Genomic DNA, 27,896 nt, shown 5'->3' with positions numbered 1-27,896 from the left:
ATGATTTATAAGGTCCTTACTGCTCTGGGGTTCACTGGCTCTGCTATTTTTGGCATCTTGAATAACCAGAAGAGGTCAGATTCAGTATCTTACTATAGTAAAAGTGGTAAAAAAAGAAAAAAGAGCATAAACATTTTTCCTTAGCATAAACTCTTAATGTATATCTATGTCTTCTTGAGTGTTAAGATGAGGATCGTGACATACAAACCTCAGCTGATTATTTCTACTGAAAAAAAGGTAAGCATTTAGGGATATCTTCTGAAGAAGTTCTCTCCAAATCCTCCTACAGACAACAATGGTGAAGAGAGTGGCCATCATTGGAGCTGGTGTCAGTGGCTTGGCCTCCATACGGTGTTGTCTGGAAGAGGGGCTGGAGCCCACCTGCTTTGAAAGAAGCAATGAAGTTGGAGGTCTGTGGGAATTCTCGGTGAGTAAGACAATAGAAAGTAATGGGTTTACATTGCAAATCAAATGTGAACAGTTGATCACAATGCTCCAGATGCTCTGGAAACTAAAATCTTCTCTCTCCCATCCTACTCAAGTCCTATCATTTAAAACTATCTCATACCAGCAAGGCTTATCCTGAAGAAGACTTCTCCAGCTCACTAAGTGTTGCCACCTACATGGCAGAGCCCAAATCTCTAGGATTTTAAGGGGTAAAAGGGTCAGTAGTTAACAGAGCTTCCCCATGTAACTGAAAGATCCTATGCCTATTGCTATTAAATCCTGAGAACATGGGCATGGGGGTAGGGGACTTGTGAAAAAGAAAAACCTAGACTGGGGTCAGAAGTCCTGAGTTCCAGTATCAACTCTGATTTTTTAAGCAGACAGATTTCAGGAAAGTCACTTTTTTTTTCCACAGTTCAAATGCTCATTAGTCAAATGCAGGAGTTGTAAATTAAGTTCCTTCTAACCTACCTCCTAATTATAGAAGGATATGATTTTTTAATTAATTCATGTCTATTAGGCACATATTATAAGTTATTATAAATGTTGATTGTGTGTGGTGTGTACATGGATATTAAATACTCTTGTCAGGCCATATCCAGAGAGAAAAATTATTATCTCTGCCACTCGGTTCACTGCTAGAAAAACAATGTAATCAGGAAATATTCATTATAAACCCAATTCTTAAATTTCAAAAAACAGCTTTGGGAAACTTCCAGACTTTCTGTCCTGAACTTCTTAGCCATTAGGATTAGATATAGATGATACTTATTTGGCTTGAAGATATTCTAGCCACATCATTTATTTTGTAACCTCAGTCTGTCCTGATCTCTGTATTGCGGAACCTGGAACAATAGGTTGCTCTGGGGGTCCTATAACTCTGAAAATATTGCATGAAATAAAGACCATCAATTTGTATTTTCCACTAGGAAATAATTGAGGTTTATTTTTATGAATTCAATTTTTAATTTACATTTGATCAGGGAGACATGACCAGCTTAATCTAAACCATGAAATGGTTGTTAATTGACTTATTCAGTTCAGTTCAGTTCAGTTCAGTCACTGAGTCATGTCCAACTCTTTGTGACCCTATGAATCCCAGAACGCCAGGCCTCCCTGTCCATCACCAACTCCCGGAGTTCACTCAAACTCATGTCCATCTAGTCGGTGATGTCATCAAGCCATCTCATCCTCTGTTGTCCCCTCCTCCACCTGCCCCCAATCCCTCCCAGCATCACGGTCTTTTCCAATGAGTCAACTCTTCGCATGAGGTGGCCAAAGTATTGGAGTTTCAGCTTTAGCATCAGTCCTTCCAAAGAACACCCAAGGCTGATCTCCTTTAGAATGGACTGGTTGGATCTCCTTGCAGTACAAGGGACTCTCAAGAGTCTTCTCCAGCACCACAGTTTAAAAGCATCAATTCTTTGGCACTCAGCTTTCTTCACAGTCCAACTCTCACATCCATATATGACCACTGGAAAAACCATAGCCTTGACTAGATGGACCTTTGTTGGCAAAGTAATGTCTCTGCTTTTCAATATGCTCTCTAGGTTGGTCATAACTTTCCTTCCAAGCAGTAAGCATCTTTTAATTTCATGGCTGCAATCACCATCTTCAGTGATTTTGGAGCCCAAAAAAATAATTCTGACACTGTTTCCACTGTTTCCCCATCTATTTCCCAAGGACCAGATGCTATGATCTTAGTTTTCTGAATGTTGACCTTTAAGCCAACTTTTTCACTCTCCTCTTTCGCTTTTATCAAGAGGCTTTTTAGTTCCTCTTCACTTTCTGCCATAAGGGTGGTGTCATCGGCATATCTGAGGTTATTGATATTTCTCCCAGCAATCTTGATTCCAGCTTGTGTTTCTTCCAGCCCAGCATTTCTCATGATGTACTCCGCATAGAAGTTAAATAAGCAGGGTGACAATATACAGCCTTAACATACTCCTTTTCCTATTTGGAATCAGTCTGTTGTTCCATGTCCGGTTCTAACTGTTGCTTCCTGACCTGCATACAGGTTTCTCAAGAGGCAAGTCAGGTGGTCTGGTATTCCCATCTCTTGAAGAATTTTCCACAGTTTATTGTGATCCACACAGTCAAAGGCTTTGGCACAGTCAATAAAGCAGAAATAGATGTTTTTCTGGAACTCTCTTGTTTTTCCGATGATCCAGCAGATGCTGGTAATTTGATCTCTGGTTCCTCTGCCTTTTCTAAAACCAGCTTGAACATCTGGAAGTTCACGGTTCACGTATTGCTGAAGCCTAGCTTGGAGAATTTTGAGCATTACTTTACTAGTGTGTGAGATGAGTGCCATTGTGTGGTAGTTTGAGCATTCTTTGGCATTGCCTTTCTTTGGGATTGGAATGAAAACTGACCTTTTCCAGTCCTGTGGCCACTGCTGAGTTTTCCAAATTTGCTGGCATATTGAATGCAGCACTTTCACAGCATCATCTTTCAGGATTTGAAATAGCTCCACTGGAATTCCATCGCCTCCACTAGCTTTGTTCATAGTGATGCTTTTTAAGGCCCACTTGACTTCAAATTCCAGGTTATCAGCCTCTAGGTGAGTGACCACACCTTCGTGCTTATCTGGGTCGTGAAGATCTTTTTTGTATAGTTCTTCTGTGTATTCTTGCCACCTCATCTTAATATCTTCTGCTTCTGTTAGGTCCATACCATTTCTGTCCTTTATCGAGCCCATCTTTGCATGAAATGTTCCCTTGGTATCTCTAATTTTCTTGAAGAGATCTCTAGTCTTTCCCATTCTGTTGTTTTCCTCTATTTCTTTGCATTGACTTATTAGAAGTAATTAAGTGCTGCTTGAGCATCTATTTTGACAGAGTTTTGTACTAAGTCCTGGGATGACAAATATGTGTTATAACCACTTTATGTAAACGGTTTCTACTTCATTTCGTGTAGCAAGCCTTAATAAAGTTCCACAATCTTGTGACAGAAAAACTCATTTAATAGCAAAACCTGTCCTGAAGTCATATGGTCAGGAAACATGACTGAACTGATATGATGCTATGTATATAGTCTTTGTCCAACTCCGTGTTTTGCTATAGTAATTTTATTACATTTGGTGATAGGGTGTTGTACCAGATCTCACTAGGAATATTAAGGAAAAACTTCAAAAATCTACAAATTCCAAAATGTTAATATATCTGGTCCTAAGAGTACAAACAAAAGATTATATAACTTTACAACAAGATAGCCCGTGGTGACTGTCAGTTAAATAAACAAGTGCCTTGAGATTTAGATGAGGCTGGACTCCTAAAATACTAGCAGGTCAAGAGAAATTTCCTATAGGGATAACACTTAGCTGAGACTTGAAGGATGTTCTCAGATGAGAAAAGTAAAGAACCATCATGTGACACAGCTGCAGAAAGAGGGCATTCCCAACAGTACAGACACCAACACTGTGCCAGCATCAGGTGGGAAAGGCTTCTAGGTAGCAGTGACCAGCAATCCACGAAAGGTGCAGGGAAGGCAATGAACACGGTGTATCCATGGATCTGTAAATTAACCAGTGCAGCTAGATCAGAAATTTTATTTTAGGAAGCACAAGATGGTAGATCAATATGATTCAAAGTCAGACTCTGGGTTATCCACAAGAGGGAAAGATATCTTTTTCAAAAAGTCGTTGTGTATAAGCAGAATTATTCTCAAAAGCCCTGTGGGAGTATGCTGCTGCTGCTGCTGCTGCTACTGCTAAGTTGCTTCAGTTGCGTCCGACTCTGTGTGACCCCATAGACAGCAGCCCACCAGGCTCCCCTCTCCCTAGGATTCTCCAGGCAAGAACACTGGAGTGGGTTGCCATTTCCTTCTCCAATGCATGAAAGTGAAAAGTGAAAGTGAAGTTGCTCAGTCGTGTCCGACTCTTGGTGACCCCATGGACTGCAGACTACCAGGCTCCTCCATCCATGGGATTTTCCAGGCAAGAGTACTGGAGTGGGGTGCCATTGCCTTCTCCGTGTGGGAGTATAAACATATACAAATATTCTAAACTTTAGCCCTCTCCATACACCCCACTTCTTCCTTCTTTTCTAAGAAAAGTTGCTTGGTATGCTGTATTATCAGAGGAATTTTTGAAAAGTGTGTTACATTAAGATTTTATATTGCAAGTTCTGTCATGTAGAAGGTATTCTGGAAGAGAGAAACTTGAGAATTCTGCACTTTTCTCTGTGTGCTTTTTCTGTAAAATAAAAACCAAATGGGATTTAAAAACCAGCAGGCTGAATGTGAGTGTGTCTTAAATTTTATACACTCTAATATAGGGCCTCATGACCTCAAAAGATTTTGTGTGGCTGTAATAAAAGGTTGCTCAACAAGCCACATACAATAGGTCATTTGGATTCCAAAGAGAAAAGTATTGAACCAGAACTATCTGAATGAATGAACACTCATTCATTCCTTTATTCATTCAGCAAATGCATATTTGAGTTCATTATGCATATGCATATGCATTAGGCATAGCTGCAAAGAAGAGGTAGAGCAGGCATGCAGTATTCTAAAAGCGGAGAGAAAAGAAGTCTTAGAGTAATCATAATACAAATGAATAAACAGAATATGATTAGGATAGTAAATACAATTAGAGCTTGGTGAAAGTAGAGATGACTTCCAATGGGTGGGATGGAAGATAAGGAAAGGCAAGAGACAGGGACAACTTTTGAGCTAGATCTTGAAGGTATATCTAAGCAAGCAAAAATGGGACTGATAAAATGGGAATATGAAAGATGATAAACCAGACTGCTAAAATGAGTGCACAGTAGTTTTGAATTAGTCTCTAACCTTGCCCTCAAGTTACTTATGTTCTAGTGGGGATGATAGGAGATGGACACAATTACAACCCAAGACAGACAATGCTAACATGCCCCATAGCATGACATCTTGTCCTAGACATCTAGGTCTAGGACAAGCTCTCCCAGCCAGCGGGGAGCATCTGAGCTTAATTTCCTCTCTACTGGCTCAAACCACCCCACATATTTAAATAATGAAAATGTGAACTCTCTGGAACTAGTGTCTTTTGTTTACATAATATTTTTATTTTCCTCTGTTTGTAGAACAGTCTTTTAGGGAAAATTCTAAGGAGCTGTAGGGAACATAGTCTTCTCTTGTGTTAAGTTTGGCTGGAGTCCAGTGGTGAAAGAGTCTAGTAATTCATTAATGATGGAAATAATTCATGGTCTTATCACCCCTCAGAGCAAAATCATACATTTTTTAAACCAGTCTCCAACCCACAGCTCAGCCCTCCCTTTACTGGGCAGCTTAGAAAACTCTTTCTCACAAACATTAACACAAGTTACTGGCTAGGGGTGAACAGTGACAGACCCAAACATGAGACCCCACCAAGCCAAAGCATTCACTCTCTTTCTGACCTTAGCAGAAATTTCCAAGTGAGGTTTAAAAAGTTAAAATCTCTGGGCTTAGTTATCATGAGAAATGCAGCAACCACGAGTAGAGTAAGTTTATTTTTGTCACTTAAGGGGAAACAGTGAAGACTCAAGCAGCCCCCCAGAGACACAGTTCTCTCATTTGGGGTTGTTGGACTAGAGGGAGTTAGCTGTCTTGAATCCAGGAGCAATAAAACATTTCATCTTTTTCCTTCCTTTCATGAGAATTCCTTCAAGATTTGGGGAAAGATGGCTTGCCAGCTTTTAGATGTACTTTCAAGGCAGCACATTTTGTGAACTTTTATCCTATTCTTTAAACAGAGAGGAAATGTTTGTTTTGAACTTAGCCTTCCACTGCTCCTCAAAAGAAGCCACTTTTCAATTACATGGTGGTTTTACTATAAGATGCCAAAATTTAACACCAGTTCTAAGACTTCTTGTTTCTTTTGTTTCTTTGGTGAGGAGTGAATGCCACTAGTTGGTGGGTTCAGGAATTCCTCAAACACAGAATTCATTTACACTACAGAAGTGGTCTTCAGGCTTGGTCCCTGGACCAAGAGCATCAGCAGCACAGGGATCTTGTCATAAATACACATTCTCAGGCCTCACCCCAGACACACTGAGCCAGAAATTCAGAGGTGGGACCCAGGAAGTGACAGTCTAAGGAGCCCTTCAAGAAATGACTTCTTTAGAGAGTTCTATGGCTAGTGAAGAGAAGAGTTCACCGAATTTCATACAGCCAATCAAACAGGCTAAAAGCCACAGCATCCATTGGACATTTAATTATGTTCTTGAAAATGAGTGAGATCAGACCCAGTGCTGTGACTGCGGGGGGAAAAAAGAGCTAAACTGGAGCTAATCAGAGTAAAAGGACCAAGATGGAAGATTCACCAGCTCTGTGGCAGGTGTTGTTGAAGGCTTTCCTTTCCATGTCTTACAGACAGCACTCAATTTTTTTCGTGTTTTTTTTTTTTTTTTTTTTAACATATGGAAAAAGTTTCAATCAACTGAGCATTGAATAGTCACTGAGGGGAATGCCATTCTTGGTTTCCTTTGTAAGCCTTATTATTCTTCTTCAGTTTGGTCGCTCGGTCGTGTCCAACTCCTTGCAACCCCATGGACTGCAGCACACCAGGCTTCCCTGCCCATCACCAACTCCCGGGGCTTACTCAAACTCATGTCCATCAAGCCAGTGATGCCATCCAACCATCTATTCTTCTGTCGTCTTATTCTCCTTAGGACCATTCAGAAGAAGGCAGAGCCAGCATCTACAAGTCTGTGTTCACCAACTCTTCCAAAGAGATGATGTGCTTTCCAGACTTCCCATACCCTGATGACTACCCGAACTACTTGCACCAAAGCAAGGTGCAGGACTACATAAAGACATTTGCTCAAAAGAAGAATCTTTTAAGATATATACAGTTTGAGGTAAGGACCTTATAATGTGTGCTGTTGACATCAATATGTTTAAGGATTAGAGGAGAAGCAGAGATACAGGACATTATCCTAGAAAATAGAGTCAAAGGTTTGGACACCTCACCAACCAAATGTTGGTTCAGATTATAAAGTACTCATGAATTGTTTTTATTTCTCCTTAAAACATGTTCTCCAAAGTCTCTAAGAGCTTTCAAAACATCATAGAAAGTGGTGGAGGCAGCTGTACCAGCCTAATGAACTTTCCACCCTCACACACTTACGTTTTAGAAACAACCCCAAAGTCTCTAGTTCACACTTAGACTTCTGTAGGTCCAATGCCCAAGTTGTGATTCTAATAGATGTGGCATTTGTTAGAGATTCTGCCTTTAATAAGAGAGTAACAATGTAAAAGGATAATTTTATTGCCCTCATTCTTCACACACTTAGTCCCTTAGATTAGAAGCCTTAGGAGTTATGGCATAGCAGCATTGTTTCCATAATTATAAGTAATTCTTCACATTTGTTTAGAACTCAACTTCAATCCATTAGTTATGTGCAGAGCATATATATATATATATATATATATATATATATATAGTGGGGAAAAAAGAAGCAAAATCATAAATGGAACTTAACTTAATATTTTATTTATTTATCTTATTATATTTTAAATAATTTTACTTCTACCAAGCTCTGGGAGTTGGTGATGGATAGGGAAGCCTGGCATGCTGCAGTCCATGGAGTCGCAAAGAGTCAGACATGACTGAGTGACTGAACTGAGCTGATATCAACAAAACAGTCTTACAATGGAAGTGACTAATATTTCCAAAGGATAGTGTCCTTATATTGCAAAACAGAGATCAAGGATTGAAGCCTGAGATAATCTCATATTATTGGAGTAGATAGAAGAGGAAGCTAGAGAGGAAGAAGCCATGGATGTCAATGTAGGGTGACAGCAAGCAAATGATATGGCACCTTCATAAGATTCATAAGAATACTCACTGCAATGTATCCCAAATCTACTAACTACATGTAAAAAATATAAATATACCCCAGTGAGTAATTATTCTTGTGAAATTTGAAGATTCACTGTGACTTCCTATTTTAATGCCTTTCCACATTATTCTCAATGACCATGAGAACACACAGCAATTATTTTCTCCACAGAAATACTGCAAGGAACAAACAAACAAAAAACCTCGTAGAACTGTAAATAGAAGCAATTTATTTCTGGTTTTCTTTAAGACCCTGGTTACTAGTATAAAGAAATGTCCCAACTTCTTGATCACTGGCCAATGGGAAGTTGTTTCAGAAAAGGATGAGAAACAGGAATCTATTATTTTTGATGCTGTAATGATCTGTTCAGGACATCATGTGCACCCCAATCTACCAACGGATTCCTTTCCTGGTAAGTTTGGAAAATATATAAGAATCTTAAACACAAACATCATGGAATAAGATAGAGTTTTCCACAGATTGCACATAATGATCATTCTTAACATTCCAAATATTTTTTAAAAATATTTGTCTGATGATATGTCAAATATACTCATCATTGGCCTCATCCTAAAAGAATCAAGGACTTGCAGGTCAGAGATTAGATGAAGACATAGGTCTGTAGAGAAGAAACTTGGGTCTTAAAATTTCATCTATATCCACATTTTGCAAATTAACTTTAAAAATCACAGTAAGTGTGTAAGTATTTATGTGTGTGAGTGTGTAATGATACATTTCATTACTCTGCAGAAGTGGCAAATAGCAAATAAATACATAAGCAACCTCCCTTCCTTTTTCCTTTCTTCATCTTTCTTCCTTCTTTCCTCCTCCTCTCTTCCCCCTCTCCTTCCTTCCTATCTTCCTTCCCTCATTCCTTCCTTCTTTCTTTGCAACAGGAATGCATCCCCTCAAAAATATTAGAGCTCATATGTCAGAGGCTGATGTTCATGAAAGTGAAAATGAAAGTCGCTCAGTCGTATTCGACTCTTTGCCACCCCATGGACTATACAGTCCATGGAATTCTCCAGACTAGAATACTGGAGTGTGTAGCCTTTCCCTTCTCCAGGGGATCTTCCCAAACCAGGGATCAAACCCAGGTCTCCTGCACTGCACGCAGATTCTTTACCAGCTGAGCCACAAGGGAAGCCCATGTTGTTCTTAAACCAAGGTAATTAAAAGAGTAGAGATTAAGGAAGAATAGTAGATTGACATAATTAATGCTAAGAGGCAGCATATTTGGGGGTTCTGAATGTAGAATACCTGGGCTCAACTCCTTATTCTACTAGATACTTACCATGTAAACCTAGACAACTCACTAAACTTGTCTCAATTTCCTTTTCTTTTAAAATAGAGATAATACTAGTACCTACCATTCAGAGGTGTTATCTGGATTAAATGACTAAGACAAGTAAACCCTCAACAAATAGTATGCTACTACTGCTGATAAGTCGCTTCAGTCGTGTCCGACTCTGTGCGACCCCAGACGGCAGCCCACCAGGCTCACCCATCCCTGGGATTCTCCAGACAAGAACACTGGAGTGGGTTGCCATTTCCTTCTCCAATGCATGAAAGTGAAAAGTGAATGTGAAGTTGCTCAATCGTGTTCAACTCCTAGCAACCCCATGGACTGCAGCCTACCAGGCCTCTCCGTCCATGGGATTTTCCAAGCAAGAGTACTGGAGTGGGGTGCCATTGCCTTCTCCAACAAATAGTATGGTTATTAGCAAATATAAGTTCAAATTCCTTAAGGTTTTTATGATGTCTTTAAAAGTAATTAGTTAGGGATTTAGTGCCAAAAATCTCCAAAAGGATAAGTGCATTTTAATTAGGGAAATTTTTAAAATTAAAATTGCTAATAGGAGAATTTAAAAATTTAAAAATAGTGGGGGGAAGAAAAGTGACTCTTAATGATTTCTTCTGGAAGTCAACTCAAACCACTCCCCATGTTCTGTTTAGGCCTCAACCGATTTCAAGGCCACTACCTCCACAGCCGGGACTATAAGGGCCCAGAAGTGTACAAGGGGAAGAGGGTCCTCGTGATTGGCCTGGGGAATTCAGGATGTGACATTGCTGTTGAGCTCAGTCGTCTGGTTACACAGGTATGAGATCTAAAAGATCTGGGGAAACAAACTTAGGATGGCTATGCTACAACAGCAGTATCCCAAGCACTGAGGATGGCATTGGCCATGTCATACCACAGTCTACCTGCTGTATATGCCAATCAAATCAAGGACTTGAGACACTCCCTGTGAAGCAATGTAATGTGTCCCATGCTAATAAGGAAGTATAGTCTGCTGAAACCAGAGTTAAGTACATGTATATATATGTAAGTATGCATTTTCGGTTTTAATTTTATGTTCTGATCACCTCCAAGCAAACTGGTTGCTAGTCAAGCTCTGCCTTTATTTATTTAATAGTATTTCTTGTCACCTACCATGCAACAGTACTATGCTTACCACCCTGGAAGAAACAAAGTTTAGGTTTTACTATTGTTTACCCATTCAACAGCCAACAAATAACAGGCTGTTTTTATGTGTCAGCACTCCATCAGGCTAGAAATAAACACAGAAGTAAGTCAAGCTACTTCTTTATTTCAAGGAGGAATCAATGGGTAGAAATAGGATGACAGGTACACGATCATCATGAAAGGAAGTAATGAGACTTTAGTTGTGGCCGTGGCAGCACCATGACTAGATAATCGAACTTTGCATGGATGAACTGTCAAAGAAGTCTCCAGAGGACTCCATGCTGAGTCATACATAACCAATAAACCCAAAAGAACTTAACATATTTCTAATACAAGATTAAACTTGTCACAGTTGAATAAAAAGCTCTCTTACTCCCAGGGGTCAGGTAGTCATTCTTTCAACACCTATGCACTTGATCTCTGGGGTGGAGAGAGGGTAGTTCTGCCTCTAAATACCTAGTTTCAAAGATGGACTATTCATCTTGACCTACCTCTTTAAAAGTGCTCCTACTTGGATATTAAGGGAAATGTATATGGAAATATCCATAGATATGTACTAACATATTTCTAAGGAAATAGTTGCTCAATAAATAAATTTGTAAATGGATATTTAAAAATACCTAAGGATTATTCAAAGTCAGACTCCCTTAGGTTATCACAAAAGTGATAAAATAGATAAGCAGTCGGGCTTGTCTTAGGCTAAAGCAGCTGCCCAAGGTCCTGGAGTGTATGTGTAGTGAGGATGGAAAAGGAGACCAGGCACAAAGAACAGAATTAAATCCTTGGCATTTCCTCAGGCTAATTTTGGCCAGCAAGTTAAATGCTTTACCCCCACTCAGCCAAGCAACTACCACCAGCCACCACCATTGACTGATCTTTACTAGACCTACCATTTTAGTCTTAAGGGTCTGCAAAGATTATACTTGTCACAGTTGAATAATGCATGCGTGCTAATTCACTTCAGTCATGCATGACTCTTTGTGACTGTATAGACTGTAGCTCACCAAGCTCCTCTGTTCACGGGATTCTCCAGGCAGGAATACTGGAGTGGCGTGCCATGCCCTCCACCAGGGGATCTTCCCCACCCAGTGATCTAACCCACCTCTCCTGTGGCTACTGCATTGCTGGCAGATTCTTTACCACTGAGCCACCAGGGAACAGAGAACTCTCATATTCCAAGGTGTCAGATAGTCATTCTTTCAACACCTATGCACTCGCCCTCTGGGGTGGAGCGAGAGAGGGTAGTTCTGCCTCTATCTAGCTTCTATCATGGACTACTCATCTTGACCTACCTCTTTAAAAGTTTTCCTACCTGAATAATGTATAGAGATGTCCATAGAATTGTGTTGTATCTGCTTAATTCTTACAGAGCGATATTGAAATCTGTTACCTTCCCTACCAGGTCATTATCAGCACCAGAAGTGGTTCCTGGGTCATGAGTCGGGTTTGGGATGATGGCTATCCTTGGGACATGCTGTATGTTACCCGCTTTGCATCCTTTCTTCGGAATGCCCTTCCTTCATTTGTCTCTGACTGGTTATATGTCAAGAAGATGAACATGTGGTTTAAACATGAGAACTATGGCCTGATGCCTTTAAATAGGTACTAAAAATAATACATATCTTATTATTAAAAAAAGTGAAGCACTGGTTTAAGTTGAATTCTTTCTAAGTCTTGCTTTAGTTATCACATTAAGCCTGGTGAAATTAAATTAAGGACTGCATAGATGACATGGTATAATCAGAGACCATGAATGGGATGAAAATCTTATTGAAATTAGTCTAGTGGTAAAAGTAGTAAGAAAGAATACAAAGTGGGCATGGATCTGTTAGCTAGATTACCCTAACATGCAAGATTCATTTCGGGTTGCCACAAGCCATAGCACAGAATTTTGAGGGCTGAGACATCTCATAAATGATTTTCTTGAGGAATATTTTGTCCATGCTTATAGATGAACACGGATAGCAATAGTAAGATGTACTCCTCAAGACTGTTGTGGTATTCAGTGAAATTTAATATATAAGAATTACTCTGTGAACTATAAAGCTTTACAAATATCAGTTCATATTAGTGTCTTCTAATGGGCATCAGTTCAGTTCAATCGCTCAGTAGTGTCTGACTCTTTGCAACCCCAAGAATTGCAGCATGACAGGCCTCCCTGTCCATCACCATCTCCCAGAGTTCACTCAAACTCACTTCCATCGAGTCAGTGATGCCATTCAGCCATCTCATCCTTTCTTGTCCCCTTCTCCTCCTGCCCCCAATCCCTCCCAGCATCAGAGTTTTTTCCAATGAGTCAACTCTTTGTATGAGGTGGCCAAAGGACTGGAGTTTCAGCTTTAGCATCATTCCTTTCAAAGAACACCCCGGACTGATCTCCTTTAGAATGGATTGGGTGGATGTCTTGCAGTCTAAGGGACTCTCAAGAGTCTTCTCCAACACCACAGTTCAAAAGCATCAATTCCTCGGCACTCAGGTTTCTTCACAGTCCAACTCTCACATCCATACATGACTACTGGAAAAACCATAGCCTTGACTAGATGGACCTTTGTTGGCAAAGTAATGTCTCTGCTTTTTAATATGCTCTCTAGGTTGGTCATAACTTTCCTTCCAAGGAGTAAGCGCCTTTTAATTTCATGGCTGCAGTCACCATCTGCAGTGATTTTGGAGCCCAGAAAAATAAAGTCTGACACTGTTTCCCCATCTATTTCCCAAGAAGTGATGGGACCAGATGCCATGATCTTAGTTTTCTGAATCTCAAGCTTTAAGCCAACTTTTTCACTCTCCTCTTTCACTTTCATCAAGAGGCTTTTTAGTTCCTCTTCATTTTCTGCCATAAGGGTGGTGTCATCTGCATATCTGAGGTTATTGATATTTCTCCCGGCAATCTTGATTCCAGCTTGTGCTTCTTCCAGCCCAGCATTTCTCATATGTACTCTGCATACAACTTAAATAAGCAGGGTGACAATATACAGCCTGGGCATACTCCTTTTCCTATTTGGAACCAGTCTGTTGTTCCATGTCCAGTTCTAACTGTTGCTTCCTGACTGCATATACATTTCTCAAGAGGCAGGTCAGGTGGTATGGTATTCCCATCTCCTTCAGAATTTTCCACAGTTTATTGTGATCCACACAGTCAAAGGCTTTGGCATAGTCAACAAAGCAGAAATAGATGTTTTTCTGGAACTCTCTTGCTTTTTCAATGATCCAGTGGACATTGGCAATTTGATCTCTTGTTCCTCTGCCTTTTCTAAAACCAGCTTGAACATCTGGAAGTTCACGTTTCACTTTTTGCTGAAGCCTGGTTTGGAGAATTTTGAGCATTACTTTACTAGCGTGTGAGATGAGTGCAATTGTGTGGTAGTTTGAGCATTCTTTGGCATTGCCTTTCTTATGGATTGGAATGAAAACTGACCTTTTCCAGTCCTGTGGCCGCTGCTGAGTTTTCCAATTTTCTGGCATATTGAGTGCAGCACTTTCACAGCATTATCTTTAAGGATTTGAAATAGCTCAACTGGAATTTCATAGCCTCCACTAGCTTTCTTTGTAGTGATGTTTCCTAAGGCCCACTTGACTTCAAATTCCAGGATGTCTGACTCTAGGTGAGTGATCACACCATCATGGTTATCTTGGTCATGAAGATCTTTTTTGTATAGTTCTTCTGTGTATTTTTTCCACCTCTTCCTAATATCTTCTGCTTCTGTTAGGTCCATACCATTTCTGTCCTTTAGACAGAAGCTGAAGCTGAATGGTTTTATGAAGACCTACAAGACTTTTTATAACTAACACCCCAAAAAGATGTCCTTTTTCACCTCGAAATGAGTACATCATGAGAAACACTGGGCTGGATGAAGCACAAGCTGGAATCAAGATTGCTGGGAGAAATATCAATAACCTCAGATATGCAGATGACACCACCCTTATGGCAGAAAGTGAAGAAGAACTAAAGAGCTTCTTGATGAAAGTGAAAGAGGAGAGTGAAAAGGCTGGCTTAAAACTCAACATTCAGAAAACTAAGATCATGGCATCCGGTCCCATCACTTCATGGGAAATAGATGGGGAAACAGTGGAAATAGTGGCTGACTTTATTTTGGGGGGCTCCAAAATCACTGCAGATGGTGACTGTAGCCATGAAATTAAAAGACGCTTACTCCTTGGAAAGGAAAGACCAACCTAGATAGCATATTCAAAAACAGAGACATTACTTTGCCAACAAAGGTCTGTCTAGTTAAGGCTATGCTTTTTCCAGTGGTCATGTATGGATGTGAGAGTTAGACTGTGAAGAAAGCTGCTGCTACTGCTGCTGCTAAGTCGCTTCAGTCGTGTCTGACTCTGTGCAACCCCATAGACAGCAGCCCATCAGGCTCCCTCGTCCCTGGGATTCTCAAGGCAAGAACACTGGAGTGGGTTGCCATTGCCCTCTCCAATGCATGAAAGTGAAGAGTGAAAGTGAAGTCGCTAAGTCGTGTCCAACTCTTAGCGATCCCTTGGACTGCAGCCTACCAGTCTCCTCCGTCCATGGAATTTTCCAGGCAAGAGTACTGGAGTAGGGTGTTATTGCCTTCTCTGGAAGAAAGCTGAGTGCCAAAGAATTGATGCTTTTGCACTGTGGTGTAGAAGAAGACTCTTGAGAGTCCCTAGGACTGCAAGGAGATCCAACCAGTCCATTCTAAAGGAAATCAGTCCTGAATGTTCATTGGAAGGACTGATGCTGAAGCTGAAACTCCAATACTTTGGCCACCTGATATGAAGAACAGACTCATCTGGAAAGACCCTGATGCTGGGAAAGATTGAAGGCAGGAGGAGAAAGGGACGACAGAAGATGAGATGGTTGGATGGCATCACCAACTCAATGGACATGAGTTTGAGTAAACTCCGGGAGTTGGTGATGGACAGGGTGGCCTGGTGTGCTACAGTCCATGGGGTCACAAAGAGTTGGGCACAACTGAGCGACTGAACTGAACAGAGATCATTCTGTTGTTTTTGAGATTGCACCCAATTACTGCATTTCAGACCCTTTTGTTGATTATGAGGGCTACTCTGTTTCTTCTAAGGGATGGAGGACATTTAGATATATTCAGTTAAAATATATTCTTTTTCAGATTCTTTTCCATTACAGGTTAATAAAAGATACTGAATACATTTCCCTGTGCTTATTTTATATAGTAGTATGTATCTGAAATCCCTAATTATTATTTGTAGAGTTTTCGATGATTCCCACTAAATGGTGTGAGTTGGTACATCATTTTAGTTTATTATTTCTCTAAAAATTAGCAATGTTGAACATCTTTTCATGAGCCTGTTGGCCATCTGTATGTCAAACAGATGTTCTTAAGGACTATTAATATCAACAGGAAAGAACTTTTCCAAAGAAGAGAGTTTAGTTGCCCTCTATGTGTTCATGCTGATGTTCAACTGCTTAAATTTGGTTTCAATGCTATGGACTGTTGCAGATATTTCTTGGAAATGAGGTACTTTATAGCATGGGCCTCTTTCTCTTGTTTCTCCACAGCACCTTGAGGAAAGAGCCTGTGTTCAATGATGAGCTCCCCTCCCGCATCCTATGTGGCACTATAACCATCAAGCCCAGTGTGAAGGAGTTTACAGAGACTTCAGCCATGTTTGAGGATGGGACAGTGTTTGAGGCCATTGACTATGTCATCTTTGCAACAGGCTATGGTTATGCCTACCCCTTCCTTGATGACTCCATCATCAAAAGCAGAAATAATGAGGTCACCTTGTACAAAGGCATCTTCCCCCCATTCTTGGAAAAGCCAACCTTGGCTGTGATTGGCCTTGTCCAGTCCCTTGGTGCTACCATTCCCACGACTGACCTGCAGGCCCGCTGGGCTGTTAAAGTATTTGCAAGTAAGTGGGCCATTCTGTCTTTCATTCATTTAGTCAACAAATATTTACTAAGCACATACTGCATGCCAAGCTCTGTGATAGGTGCTAGGGATATAAAGGGAATAAGACAGACATGAGCCTTGACCTCACAGAGCTTAAAACAGGGTAGGGGGAACGCTACAACAGGGAAAGGTTTAGGGTGTTGTGGTGAGGATAACTGGGTTGTGAGTTATTGTCTAAAAATAGAACAGTCTGAGAAAAGGTATAAAGGTAAGAAACAGCATGGACTGTGTGAGGAATGAGAAGCATTTTAGTGTAACAAAGTATAAAGCAGAGGTAGAGAGTAGCAAGAAAGAAAGGAAGGAAGGAACCAGAGCATGGAGGGCCTTACAAGCTATGTCAGAGAGCTTAAACTTCTCATTGGGGGATTGATAGGACTTTGAATGCCTATAAAAGCAAAAGAAGGACAGCAGTGGGTAACCGCAATGTCAAGTTACACTGCAAAGATTGAAAGGGCCCTGGTGGGTGTCAGGGCATGCTGGAGACATTATTGGTGTCAACGCTGTCAAAATAGCAGTGTCAGGCCACTCCTATATTCTGTTGATAATCTTCTCCCCCTTCCTCCACCTGGATCCTGTGGGCTTCAGGGGCAACGAGTATGTTTGTGTAGACAAATTAAGAATATAAGGGTGTACCCCAATGTTCATCGCAGCACTGTTTATAATAGCCAGGACATGGAAGCAACCTAGATGTCAATCAGCAGATGAATGGATAAGAAAGCTATGGTACATATACACAATGGAGTAATACTCAGCCATTAAAAAGAATACATTTGAATCAGTTCTAATGAGGTGGATGAAACTGGAGCCTATCATACAGAGTGAAGTAAGCCAGAAAGAAAAACACTAATACAGTATACTAACGCATATATATGGAATTTAGAAAGATGGTAATGACAACCCTGTATGCGAGACAGCAAAAGAGACACAGATGTATAGAACAGTCCTTTGGACTCTGTGGGAGAGGGAGAGGGGGGGATGATTTGGGAGAATGGCATTAAAACATGTATAATATCCTATAAGAAATGAATCGCCAGTCCAGGTTCGATGCAGGATACAGGAAGCTTGGGGCTGGTGCACTGGGATGACCCAGAGGGATGGTATGGGGAGGGAGGTGGGAGGGGGGTTCAGGATGGGGAACACATGTACACCCGTGGTGGATGCATGTTGACGTATGGAAAAACCAATACAATATTGTAAAGTAAAAAATAATAATAATAAAATTTAAAAAAAAAAGAATATAAGGGTTACACAGAGAAAAACAATGTCTCAAATGTTGATTTAATTTACTCCAGAAAACTAAAATCATGGCATCTGGTCCCATCACTTCATGGGAAATAGATGGGGAAACAGTGGAAATAGTGGCTGACTTTATTTTGGGGGGCTCCAAAATCACTGCAGATGGTGACTGTAGCCATGAAATTAAAAGACACTTACTCCTTAGAAGAAAAGTTATTACCAATCTAGACAGCATATTAAAAATCAGAGACATTACTTTGCCAACAAAGGTCCATCTCGTCAAGGCTATGGTTTCCAGTAGTCATGTATGGATGGGAGAGTTGGAGCATAAAGAAAGCTGAGTGCCGAAGAATTTATGCTTTTAAACTGTGGTGTTGGAGAAGACTCTTGGGAGTCCCTTGGACTGCAGGGAGATCCAACCAGTCCATCCAAAAGGAGATCAGTCCTGAGTATTCATTGGAAGGACTGATGTTTTGTTTGGTTTTTTTACTTTACAATATTGTATTGGTTTTGCCATACATCAACATGATTATCTCAATAGATGCAGAGAAAGCCTTTGATAAAATTCAACATCCATTTATGATAAAAACTCTCCAGAAAGCAGGAATAGAAGGAACATACCCCAACATAATAAAAGCTATATATGACAAACCCACAGCAAACATTATCCTCAATGGTGAAAAATTGAAAGCCAGAAGGACTGATGTTAAAGCTGAAACTCCAATACTTTGGCCACCTGATGCAAAGAGCTGACTCATTTGAAAAGACCCTGATGCTGGGAAAGATTGAAGGCAGGAGGAGAAGGGGACAATAGAGGATGAGGTGGTTGGATGGCATCACTGACCCCATGGAGATGAGTTTGAGTAAACTTCAGGAGTTGGTGATGGACAGGGAGGCCTGGCGTGCTGCGGTTCATGGAGTCACAGAGTTGGACATGACTGAGCAACTGAACTGAACTGAACTGAATCATATTGATCACCACTGTTAAAGTGTGCTTTTATTCAAGGATTCAAGAACCTTGGCCAATATAGTTGTACCTTACCTAACATACTGTTCATAGAAATTTAGACTATAGGTAATAAAGAAAAAGTTACAATCATAGAGCATATGTATATGTTTTCTTAACATGTTGTGGATAATCAAATTTCTATTTCAAACGTACCATGAAGGATGATTACTTTCAAAAACCCATCATGAAATCTTTTGTAAGTGATCCTATTGTTTTTTCTCTTGAAAGGCACAACACTCAGGGGAAGATCAGATACAGTTCATATATCCAAGAAATTTACATAAAACTAAGGGCATCATTTATTCATTCAACAAATATTCACTGAACACCTGCTGTGTGCAAGGCTCTGTCTTGGCACTTAAGATACATCGAGCAAAATGACCAGAATTCTGGTCCCTTACTTTCTCATAGGGGCACAACAAATATCTGACCACAGGGTACCAGCAGGCTGAGGTGAGATATGAACAATGACTGGGGGGTATTCACGAGAATGTCATAATATCCCCTGCCATTATTACAGAGGCAAATTAGCTATAGTTAGCAATTGGAAGAGGCCTCCATTAATGTGAAATTTACAAAAAACTAAAAATTTTCTGTCATCCCTTAAAATCTCCTCCAGGCTGATGTTGGAAAATCCAGATTTCCTTCCATTGTCCCAATTGAATTGCCATGTACCTTAGATTGAATTATTTTACCAGACTATCTCTTGAGATAATTCTTAGTAAGAGGATGCAGAAAGAAATATGAAGACACTGGTAAGCTACTATATGCATGAGGCATGTTGAGGATTAGGCCCTCCATAATGTCATCAGAAGCATAAGACTGAGTCACTTGAAGCTACAAACTTCTCCACGGTCACTATCTCATGGAAGGCCAGCTTTGCAATTCCCAGAGCAAGTTCATTGGCTTCTCAAATCTTTGTTTCTGTGAATTGTTATTCTGCTAAACACACTAAAGATAGTTCCTCTTGATGTAAAATCTTTTAGGGATATAGTTCATAAACACTGAATGAAGTTCATCATGTGTAATTGCATATTTCTGATTTCTTTTTCTTTTTCAATATCTGACTTCATTTCTTTTTTAGATTCATGTAACTTGCCAACTACAAATGAAATGATGGATGACATTGAGGAGAAAATGGGGAAGAAACTCAAATGGTAAGAGATGATACTCGCTAATGAACAAATCTTAAAATTTGCCTTTATATGTAGGAAAACATTAATAGATTCTATAACCTTGTCATTAGTCAGTTCACATTTTTGAACCATTTGCTGTAATCAAGCAGTATTAGATGGGCAAATAATAATCATTATATTTCTCTTCTATAACTCTAGCACACAGGTTCTCAAACAGGGGTGATTTTGCCGCACAGGAGACATTTGGCAAAATCTGGAGACATTTCTGGTTATTGCAAGTGAAGAGATCATGCTAATGGGTAGAAACCAGGGATGCAGAGGACAGTCCACGTATACAAAGAATTATCCATCTCAAAGTGTCACTAGTGCTGAGGTTGAGAAATGACTGTTTTCCCAAGAGCTTATTTCCCATCAGCCACATGTCTACCACAAATTAGCTAACTGGAAAGTGACCAGTGGCAATGCTGTAACAAGAAAACCAAATACAGAATTAAATAGAGTTCACCTGCCCTAATATTTTCTACTAAAAGAATAGTCACTTCTGATTCATCCAATCATGAGTTTTCAAGTAACCATAAATGGGATTTGTAGGAAGTTAAGTGACTCAACATCAGATGTATAAATGTACTCTTTTTTGTGTTAATCACTCCTATAAAAGTCAGTCCTTTTCAAACTAAATATTAAAATCTATTAAAAATAATTGGGTAATGGATCACATATAGATGAATAAGTGACCATATAGGAAGTATTTCTACTTTAAAGTCTCTAACATGTCATTCATTAAAGGACCAAGAAAGTCATTGGCTAAGGGCCTAAAGAAGAGAAGACATGGGTATACTCAGACTCAACAAAACCTTCCCTGTTTCATACAGAAAACCATCACAATATTGTAATTATCCTTTCATACAGAAAACCATCACAATATTGTAATTATCCTCCAATTAAAATTAATAAATAATTTTTAAAAAAAAAAAATAAAAAGATCAGCCAAAAAAAACCTCCCCTGCACCTCCTCCAGTTCACAGGACAGCTCTGTGAAATGAGCACTCCTATGTGCTAACAGTTCATGCAGCTTACTCTGCTTACTACCCTTTATGACTGAAGTCAATAAGAATAAAGAGGAGGGGAAAGAGAGGCCTCAATGTCAATCTTATTCTTAAGAGTTTCTAAAAGCAAATGAGATCACATTCCAAGTAAATGTATGAAACAATTTATAAATTGCAGCAAATATTAAAACTATTCATAAACCCAATTTCAGTTCAGTTCAGTTCAGTCGCTCAGTCGTGTCCGACTCTTTGCGAGCCCATGAATTGCAGCACGCCAGGCCTCCCTGTCCATCACCAACTAAAACACATCAATATAAAAATCTAACTCTGGAGAAGATCTTAAGCAAGTGTCATATAAAGAATATCATGTATCAAAGACTAAGTTAATCAGTCACCTTGAGACCCTAGGGTCAGTTTCGGCTTCATGGCTAGAGGCAAAAACCCAAAATGACATCATAGTTGAATAGAGGTTAGAAAGGAGAGGAAAAAACAAAAACAGGTCATTTAAGTCAAAGAACATATGATGCATTCTATGTTGTGAGAAAAGAGAGGAGTCATGGGGTGTTACTGGAGGTGCTGACTAAAATGCTCCTTTTCTGAAAGTAAAAAAAATGAAATTTGTGCCTCTGTTTACAAATGTGGCACTCACTGCAATGTGTTATTTTGTTTCCTCAGGTTTGGCCAGAGCCAGACTTTGCAGACAGATTACATCACATACATGGATGAACTGGGCTCCTTCATAGGGGCCAAACCTAACATACCATGGCTGTTCCTGACTGACCCTCAGCTGGCCCTGGAGGTGTTCTTTGGTCCGTGTAGCCCATACCAGTTTCGACTGATGGGACCAGGGAAGTGGGATGGGGCCAGAAATGCCATCCTGACCCAATGGGACAGGACATTAAAGCCAACCAGGACAAGAGTGGTCGGTGAAGCTAAAAGACCCCAACCTTTTTACAATTTGCTTAAAATTCTTTTATTCCCAGTGCTTCTTCTGGCTGTTTTACTTGCATTTTATTGATAAGAAATTTATTTGGGTCTCAGAATTCAGCCTAGAAGTTTAATTGCAGATATGTATACACATATATTAAATTTTATAGCTGCTGTTTCCCTTCTTGCAGATATAAGAATAAATCCTAGCCAATTTGACTAAAGTCTAAATAAAATGCAAAATAATAACTCTCTTTATGATGAGAATCTATACTTTAAATAGATTTTCACATACTGAATTGGCAAGTTTGGAGATGCTTAAGATAAAGAAAAAGATGGGAGGGTATATGGGAGTGAGCCCAGATTTGTTGGCTGAATAAAGTTTAATAAGCTTTTTAAAGTGTGTTTGGTCATGGGGAGAATTTACATCACAAAAAATGTTGAGTCTTATAACCCATGACACTGTATATCTCTCCATTTTAGATCTTTAATTTCTCCCTCTTGTAGTTTTTAGCACTGTGCCCATTTTATGTCATGTTTATCCTGAGTATTAAGCATTTTTGAATATTATAGTTTAATTTTTTTAATTTCTTATTGTTTATTGCTAATATATAGAAATGCACTCATTTGTTCTAGGAACTTTATATAGATCCTATATACTCTACATAAATAATCATGTTGTCTAAAAATAAAGATTTCATGTAAATGTATGGCAAGACCAATACAATATTGTAAAGTAAAAATAAATAAATAAAATTAAAGATATTTTACTTCTCTCATTTAAAATTAAATGTCTTTTATTTCTTTCTCTGCATTATTGCACTGACTAGAAACTCCAGTATTATGGATAAAAGTGGGGAGATCAGACATCCTTGCCTTGTTCTTGATCTTAGGAATAAAACATTCAGTCTTTTACCATTAAACATGATCTACCTATAGATTTTTCATAAATGTCCTTCATTAAATTGAAAAACAATCCTTTTGTTCCTAGTTTTCAGACAATTTTCATCAAGAATGGATTTTGTCCTTTTCAACTGCTTTTTTCTGCATCAGTTGAGATGGTCTCTTTTTTGTTTGTTTGTTTTAGTTTATAAATATGGTGTTTATAAATATGGTGAATTCCACTGTCTGTTAAACCAATCTTGCATTCCTGAAATAAAACCCAACTTGGTCATGATAATATTATCCATTTTATATGCAATAGGATTATATTTGTTAACATCTGCTAAGAATTTTTATACTTTTGTCTGTTAGGGATATTAATCTGTCTTTAATTTCTCATAATATTTTTGTCTGGTTATGGTATCCATGTAATGATGGACTTATAGAACAAATTGAAGAATATTCTGTCCTCTTTGGCAGAGATGTATATAATTGGCATTATTGTTTTCTTAAATGTTTAATGGAATTAGCAGTGAAGCCATCTTTAATCTGAAGTTCTTTGTGGGAAAAATATTAAACTAAAAATTCAAGTTCTGTCATAGATGTAAGGCTATTCAAATTATATATTTCTTCTTAAGAGAGTTGTGGCAATATGAGTATTTCAAGCAATCTGTACCTTTTACCTAATGTAATTCAATAGTGACATGATAGTCTTATCAACAAGTGGTACTGGAACAATTGGATATTTATATGATATAAAAATAGTGATTTGAAACATAAAAACACTTGAGAACAGGAAAAGTGAAAATTTGAACTTCCCTGGTAGTATAGTGGTTAAGAAATTGCCTGCCAATGTAGGGTCAGATCAGATCAGATCACTCGCTCAGTCGTGTCCGACTCTTTGTGACCCCATAAATCGCAGCATGCCAGGTTTGCCTGTCCATCTCCAACACCCTGAATTCACCGAGACTCATGTCCATCGAGTCAGTGATGCCATCCAGCCATCTCATCCTCTGTCGTCCCCTTCTCCTCTTGCCCCCAATCCCTCCCAGCATCAGAGTCTTTTCCAATGAGTCAACTCTTCGCATGAGGTGGCCAAAGTACTGGAGTGTCAGCTTCAAAATCATTCCCTCCAAAGAAATCCCAGGGCTGATCTTCAGAATGGACTGGTTGGATCTCCTTGTAGTCCAAGGGACTCTCAAGAGTCTTCTCCAACACCACAGTTCAAAAGCACCAATTCTTCGGCGCTCAGCCTTCTGCACAGTCCAACTCTCACATCCATACATGACCACTGGAAAAACCATAGCCCTGACTAGACGAACCTTTGTTGGCAAAGTAATGTCTCTGCTTTTCAATATGCTATCTAGGTTGGTCATAACTTTCCTTCCAAGGAATAAGCGTCTTTTAATTTCATGGCTGCAGTCACCATCTGCAGTGATTTTGGAGCCCAGAAACATAAAGTCTGACACTGTTTCCCCATCTATTTCCCATGAAGTGATGGGACCAGATGCCATGATCTTCGTTTTCTGAATGTTGAGCTTTAAGCCAACTTTTGCACTCTCCACTGTCATTTTCATCAAGAGGCTTTTTAGTTCCTCTTCACTTTCTGCCATAAGGGTGGTGTCATCTGCATATCTGAGGTTATTGGTATTTCTCCTGGAAATCTTGATTCCAGCTTGTGTTTATTCCAGCCCAGCGTTTCTCATGATGTACTCTGCATATAAGTTAAATAAACAGGGTGACAATATACAGCCTTGATGAACTCCTTTTCCTATTTGGAACCAGTCTGTTGTTCCGTGTCCAGTTCTAACTGTTGCTTCCTGACCTGCATATAGGTTTCTCGAGAGGCAGGTCAGGTGGTCTGGTATTCCCATCTCTTGAAGAATTTTCCAGTTTATTGTGATCCACACAGTCAAAGGCTTTGGCATAGTCAATAAAGCAGAAATAGATGTTTTTCTGGAACTCTCTTGCTTTTTCCATGATCCAGTGGATGTTGGCAATTTGATCTCTGATTCCTCTGCCTTTTCTAAAACCAGCTTGAACATCAGGAAGTTCACAGTTCACATATTGCTGAAGCCTGGCTTGGAAAATTTTGAGCATTACTTTACTAAGCGTGTGAGATGAGTACAATTGTGCGGTAATTTGAGCATTCTTTGGCATTGCCTTTCTTTGGGATTGGAATGAAAACTGCCCTTTTCCACTCCTGTGGCCACTGCTGAGCTTTCCAGATTTGCTGGCACATTGAGTGCAGCACTTTCACAGCATCATCTTTCAGGATTTGGAATAGCTGAACTGGAATTCCATCACCTCCACTAGCTTTGTTAGTAGTGATGCTTTCTAAGGCCCACTTGACTTCACATTCCAGGATGTCTGGCTCTAAGTCAGTGATCAGACCATCGTGCTTATCTGGGTCATGAAGATCTTTTTTGTACAGTTCTTCTGTGTATTCTTGCCACCTCTTCTTAATATCTTCTGCTTCTGTTAGGTCCATACCATTTCTGTCCTTTATCAAGCCCATCTTTGCATGAAATGTTCCTTTGGTATCTCTGATTTTCTTGAAGAGATCCCTAGTCTTTCCCATTCTGTTGTTTTCCTCTATTTCTTGCATTGATCACTGAAGAAGGCTTTCTTATCTCTTCTTGCTATTCTTTGGAACTCTGCATTCAGATGTTTATACCTTTCCATTTATCCTTTGCTTTTCACTTTGCTTCTTTTCATAGCTATTTGTAAGGCCTCTGCAGACAGCCATTTGCTTTTTTGCATTTCTTTTCCATGGGGATGGTCTTGATCCCTGTATATGGGTTCAATCCCTGGTCCAGGAAGATTCCATATGCCACAGGGAAACAAAGGCTGTGTGCCACAAATACTGAGCCCATGTTCTAGAGTCCATGAGCTGCAAATACTGAGACCATGTGCCACAACTTCAAACCCCTCATTACCTAGAGCCTGTGCTCTGTAACAAGAGAAACTACAACAAGCAGAAGCTCACACACAGTAACTAGAGAGTAATCCCCATGCACAACTAGAGAAAGTCTGTGCACAGAAACAAAGACCCAATGCAACAAAAATAAAAATAATAAAAATAAATAGAAGAGAATGGAATGAAATATTTTTTTTAAAAAAAGAAGAAAAGTGATATTCTGAGTAAAGATACCTATGCTTCAAGAACATGTTTCAGGGTGTAAAGAGTCTCCTCCCAATCCAGACCCAATGCTACAGGGATGCTTTCCCCAACCAAGATTCTCGTGGAAGTGTGGATAAGTACAGCGTTGGCTCTTTTGATTAAAAAAAAAAATCTAAGCCAACTGGAAATTTCATTGGCAAATTGGAGCAGTTGGTATCTTATTCAGTCAAAAGGACTATGCTGATTTTTATCAAACTAAATTTGATGGGATGCTATTCACAACGTCTATGTACTTAGTCCTGTGTAGTAAACAGACTTAAGTATGTCTTTTTCCCATCATATTTATCAGTTATGCAAAATAAGATGAGAACAAGGAACACTGAGGAGCAACAGGGGTCTACAGAGCAAGGCAACTCAAGGCAATTCATATTCCTGACTTAGTTCTTAGCTGGATCTTTGGTGAAATTCATGTTGTATAAGAATATGTATATGTAGGTGTGTGAATATGTTTGTGACTGAATCCAGTGTGAGGATTATAGCAGGCAAACTCATTAACAAAGTAAACAAACAAAACCTTTTTTATCTGTTCATTATCATGATAACCACTGATTTTTTTTTTTTTTTTTTACATCAGATTGGGAGAAAGTCTAACAGTTAAGCAACTGCTGGTTTCCCATCAAACACAAACTTCTTTTTCCCCAAACTTCAAACTTTTTATTTTGTATTGGGGTACAGCCAGTTAACAACATTGTGGTAGTTTCAGGTCAGTAGCAAAGGGACTTAGCCATACATGAACTATTTTTAATGTTCTCCTTTACTCCTAAAATCCTGCTGCTGCTGCTAAGTCACTTCAGTCGTGTCCGACTCTGTGTGACCCCATAGACGGCAGCCCACCAGGCTCCCCCATCCCTGGGATTCTTCAGGCAAGAACACTGGAGTGGGTTGCCATTTCCTTCTCCAACCTAAAATCCTAGCATACAGTAATAAATTAAATTGAGATAATATACTTAGTGTGACCATCACAGAACTCATTAACATGACTCTCTTTCATGTTTGAGAGTACTTCATTAATCTTTGTGGCATTCCCTCTAACAGTCCATGGGGTCACAAAGAGTCGGACACAACTAAGTGACTCTATTATCATCACCTTGCCCCATTTTACAATTAAGTGGAAACTTTGAGGTAACATGAGGATTAAGGGTAGCACTAAGGAGTCCTTTCCAAGAGCTAATTGACTAGTTCCTATTGTTTTCTCTAAACAACACATGAGGGCATTGAGAACAAAAAGGACATATTTATGTCACTACCCACACATTAATAACATTCTTCATACACAGAAGTACTCTTCAGGAATATGATTAAATGCACTGTGTACATTATATATGTGTATGGGTATATACACATATATGTGTGTATGTATATAATACACATATACATGTTTGTATATACAAATGCATATATACGTATATATTATTTGCATGTGTATGTATAAATATGGCACAATGCATTTAATTATATTTCTGAAGAGTACTATACTTCATATGTGAATATATTGTATATGTCTTTGTGTGTGTGTGTACATATATAAAACATAGCAAAACTGTAACCAAGATTACAAAGACAATGTGAGGGGAGTAGTGTAGGAAACAGAGAAATATTTCCTGGACTTCTCTAGAAAAGGTTCCCAGAGGAGGTGTCATTTGTTTGGACATATGAAGAACATGCAGGAGAAGATGGAAAACAGTATTCTAATGAGAAGAAATGAACTTATCAAAGCCATGAATAAAAAAAATTCAAGTTCAGTGATAGAAGTAAAGGATATAAAAAGGAAAGTGATAGAAAATAAAGATGAACAGGAAGGTAGGGCCAAACTAGATACAGTGTTATATTTTATACTAAGGGCTTTCA

The 27,896-nt window shown here is 39.3% G+C and overlaps 1 protein-coding gene across 1 annotated transcript; it reads left to right on the top strand.

The window, feature by feature from the left end:
- Positions 1–289: 289 nt before the first annotated feature.
- LOC102409712 (putative dimethylaniline monooxygenase [N-oxide-forming] 6) lies at positions 290–22,623 on the top strand. The gene is made up of 8 exons (XM_025285958.3): positions 290–427; positions 7,080–7,268; positions 8,502–8,664; positions 10,209–10,351; positions 12,122–12,321; positions 16,232–16,587; positions 19,958–20,030; positions 21,731–22,623. The coding sequence occupies exons 1-8, from the start codon at positions 296–298 to the stop codon at positions 22,071–22,073; spliced, it is 1,599 nt and encodes a 532-aa protein (XP_025141743.3). The 5' UTR covers positions 290–295; the 3' UTR covers positions 22,074–22,623.
- The last annotated feature ends 5,273 nt before the right edge of the window (positions 22,624–27,896 follow it).

Source organism: Bubalus bubalis, chromosome 5, assembly GCF_019923935.1.
Source record: "Bubalus bubalis isolate 160015118507 breed Murrah chromosome 5, NDDB_SH_1, whole genome shotgun sequence".
Lineage (NCBI taxonomy): Eukaryota > Metazoa > Chordata > Mammalia > Artiodactyla > Bovidae > Bubalus > Bubalus bubalis.
This window is presented reverse-complemented; position numbering and strand designations above follow the sequence as displayed.